We start from the raw sequence: 2,555 nt of genomic DNA, 5'->3' as shown, positions 1-2,555 counted from the left end.
TTTTTATTTACTTTTTTTTTTTTTTCTCGGAACCGGGGATTGAACTCAGGCCCTTGTGCTTGCCAGGAAGCGCTTATTCCACTGAACCATTTCCCCAGCCCCGACAAGGCCTTTTGGAAGCAGGGCTGACACAGAATTCATGTGCCTGTGACTTGCCTCTTGGTAGCAAGGCAGCAGGGCTTTACCTACTAAAGCTGGACTTTGCGTTGTCATAACAGAATATAAAGCCTTTCAGTTTACCTGACTCCTTCCCTCTTGCAGAACACTTACGCAGTTCAGTGATTGATCGAAAGGATTTAATCATCAAAAGGATTAAGCCCAAGCCTCAACAAGGAGATGACATCACAGTGAAGGACGTGGAGAAGCACATGGAGGCCTTCCGCAACCGCCTCATCCATATGCTCGGGGAGCCTCTGGTCCCCCAACTCCAAAATAAAGTGCACTTGCTGAAGCTCCTGCTCTTCTACGCTGCAGACTCGAACCCTGACGCAGAACCAGCCTCAAAGCACTAGAACAGCCTACAAGGGTGTCTCCAGCACTGAGCACTGAGAATACCTCCATGAACCGTTTCCACCTACTTAGAAACCCTCAGAATATGGACAGTAGTGAAATCCTCACAGGACCAAACTTACCTTGTTTATCTGTAGGTCATAATAACTAAGTCTTCAGTATATACCTTTTTAATAATCCTGTCCTAGTCTGTTCTAACTATGGCTTAAATATACAAGGTGTATATATTTCTAATAAATTATTTGTCTACACGATTTTTGAAATAGGTGACAGTATATGCACTACATATTTTCAAATTTCCATTGGAGACATGAGACTTCTCTGCTGAACAAACTATGTCACTGTTATGTCATTCAAGGCCCTGCCAGCCTGTTTCTAGAAACATTGCTTTCCCTAACAGAACACAGATATCCTCTAATAGACCTTTTTATATTACCTAGAAATACGATTTTGTGACCAGTCCATTGATACATATTGTAATAAAGGTGGGTATTATCTAGAAGGATTATATGTGCTATAAAACATTTGATGTTAACATGATACAATAAAAAGCCAATAATTTTTCAAAATATCACCTCTACCATGCTTCGTTCCACCACTGGAGACAAGCAGAGTGGCTACTCAACCAGGACAAAAGAGCCAGGTATGGTGGTGCATGCCTGTAACCCCAGCACTTAGAAGGCTGAGGCAGGAGGATTGCCATTAAACTGGAGGCTTGCCTGGGCTATATGGTGAGTTCAAGGACAGCCTAAATAAACCACATGGTGAAATAATACCTCAAAAAAAAAAGGACAAAACACAGAGACCAACATTTGAGAAAGTAGTAAGGATTCTTAATTGTCAAAACAAGAAAAAGACACAAATAAATTAATTGGAACAATTTTAGACTGCAGGGCTTCTCTATAGGTCAGTTCCTTATGTAAACAAAATGCTACCTAAAACAAAAAAGCAAGTATCTGACAGTGTTCTTGACAGTGAACATGTACACGCTGAGGAGAAATCTGTAGGCAGTTTCTCTTTCCTTCAGTAAGATATGCATCACATAAAGGTATGATCATTTTAGTAAAAAGTTCTTCCACTTACAATTTTGAATTCCACCACTCCACCCCACAGAATTTCAGGCCCTGATCCTGACAAAAAACAAGATGACACTAATTTTACAAGAAACTGAAGTGTGTAACTGTACTAATCTTTATTCTAAAAAAATTTATCTGGGGTTGCAGGTAGAACTCGGTGGTGCTTGCCTACCTAGCAGGTCCAAGGCCGCAGGTTTATTCTTAGCATTGCCCACAGGAAATACTGGAATGAAATGAGAAGACTGAGTTATGTCCCTTAGTTTTCAATCAAATGCAATTTAGACTAACTTCATTTTAAAGTGCAAGAAAGGATATGAAACATGTCTGTTGCATGAAAACAGGAACTATCTCTCCTATGGCAATGGTCCAGGAGGTACCAAGAGGCACAAAGGAACGGCTGCAGGACAGAATGGTGCCTTAGGACTAAAAAGCAAGATGACTCCATGGGAGATCCCTCCCTGCCTGCCTGCACTGTGTCCAGATCACAGATGGATCTTAGGTCTTACATGCTAGGGCAGGAGCGCAGCCCAGTCAGAAGGGCCACTGCTGCCCAACTGAGTTAGTGGCGCCTCTACACTATGATTTGTCAGTGTTTGTGTATTTCATCATGATAAAACAATCAAGGAGTCTCCGCTTTGGAACAGCACGAACATTATTTACCTAGTAAGCAATGATTAAAGTTCTTATCTAGGATATATGATATAAAAATAGGTCATGAGGTCCCCCAAATCACTGCTCAGTTTTTTAGTCTAATGCAGTACAAAATGGTTTCTTCCACACAAATACAAGCTTTTCACTCATGTTTCTCAAAAACTGTCTCCAGCAGTCGCCTCTGTTTAAGAGGTTTAAAAATATACTGTTTCTGGGGGAAAAAAAATGCCATTCCTATATCAGAGCCAAGGGGACTGGATACAAGAAACCTTCCACCCAGAGTCCCTGGGACAGAAAATACTCTAGAAGCCAGTGGGC

The 2,555-nt window shown here is 41.4% G+C and overlaps 1 protein-coding gene across 1 annotated transcript in view; it reads left to right on the top strand.

Moving 5' to 3' along the window:
* Simc1 (SUMO interacting motifs containing 1) overlaps positions 1–2,549 on the top strand; it is a 68,154-nt gene extending 65,605 nt beyond the window's left edge. Inside the window, exon 10 of the mRNA XM_023716495.1 lies at positions 262–2,549. Coding sequence (XP_023572263.1) covers positions 262–512 — 251 coding nt within the window. The 3' untranslated portion in view covers positions 513–2,549. The remainder of the gene's footprint in view (positions 1–261) is intronic.
* Positions 2,550–2,555: the final 6 nt, after the last annotated feature.

The sequence above is a fragment of the Octodon degus genome, unplaced genomic scaffold (assembly GCF_000260255.1).
Source record: "Octodon degus isolate 3935 unplaced genomic scaffold, OctDeg1.0 scaffold00048, whole genome shotgun sequence".
Classification (NCBI taxonomy): Eukaryota; Metazoa; Chordata; class Mammalia; order Rodentia; family Octodontidae; genus Octodon; species Octodon degus.
The sequence above is the reverse complement of the archived record's forward strand: the minus strand, read 5'-3'. Positions and strand labels throughout refer to the sequence as shown.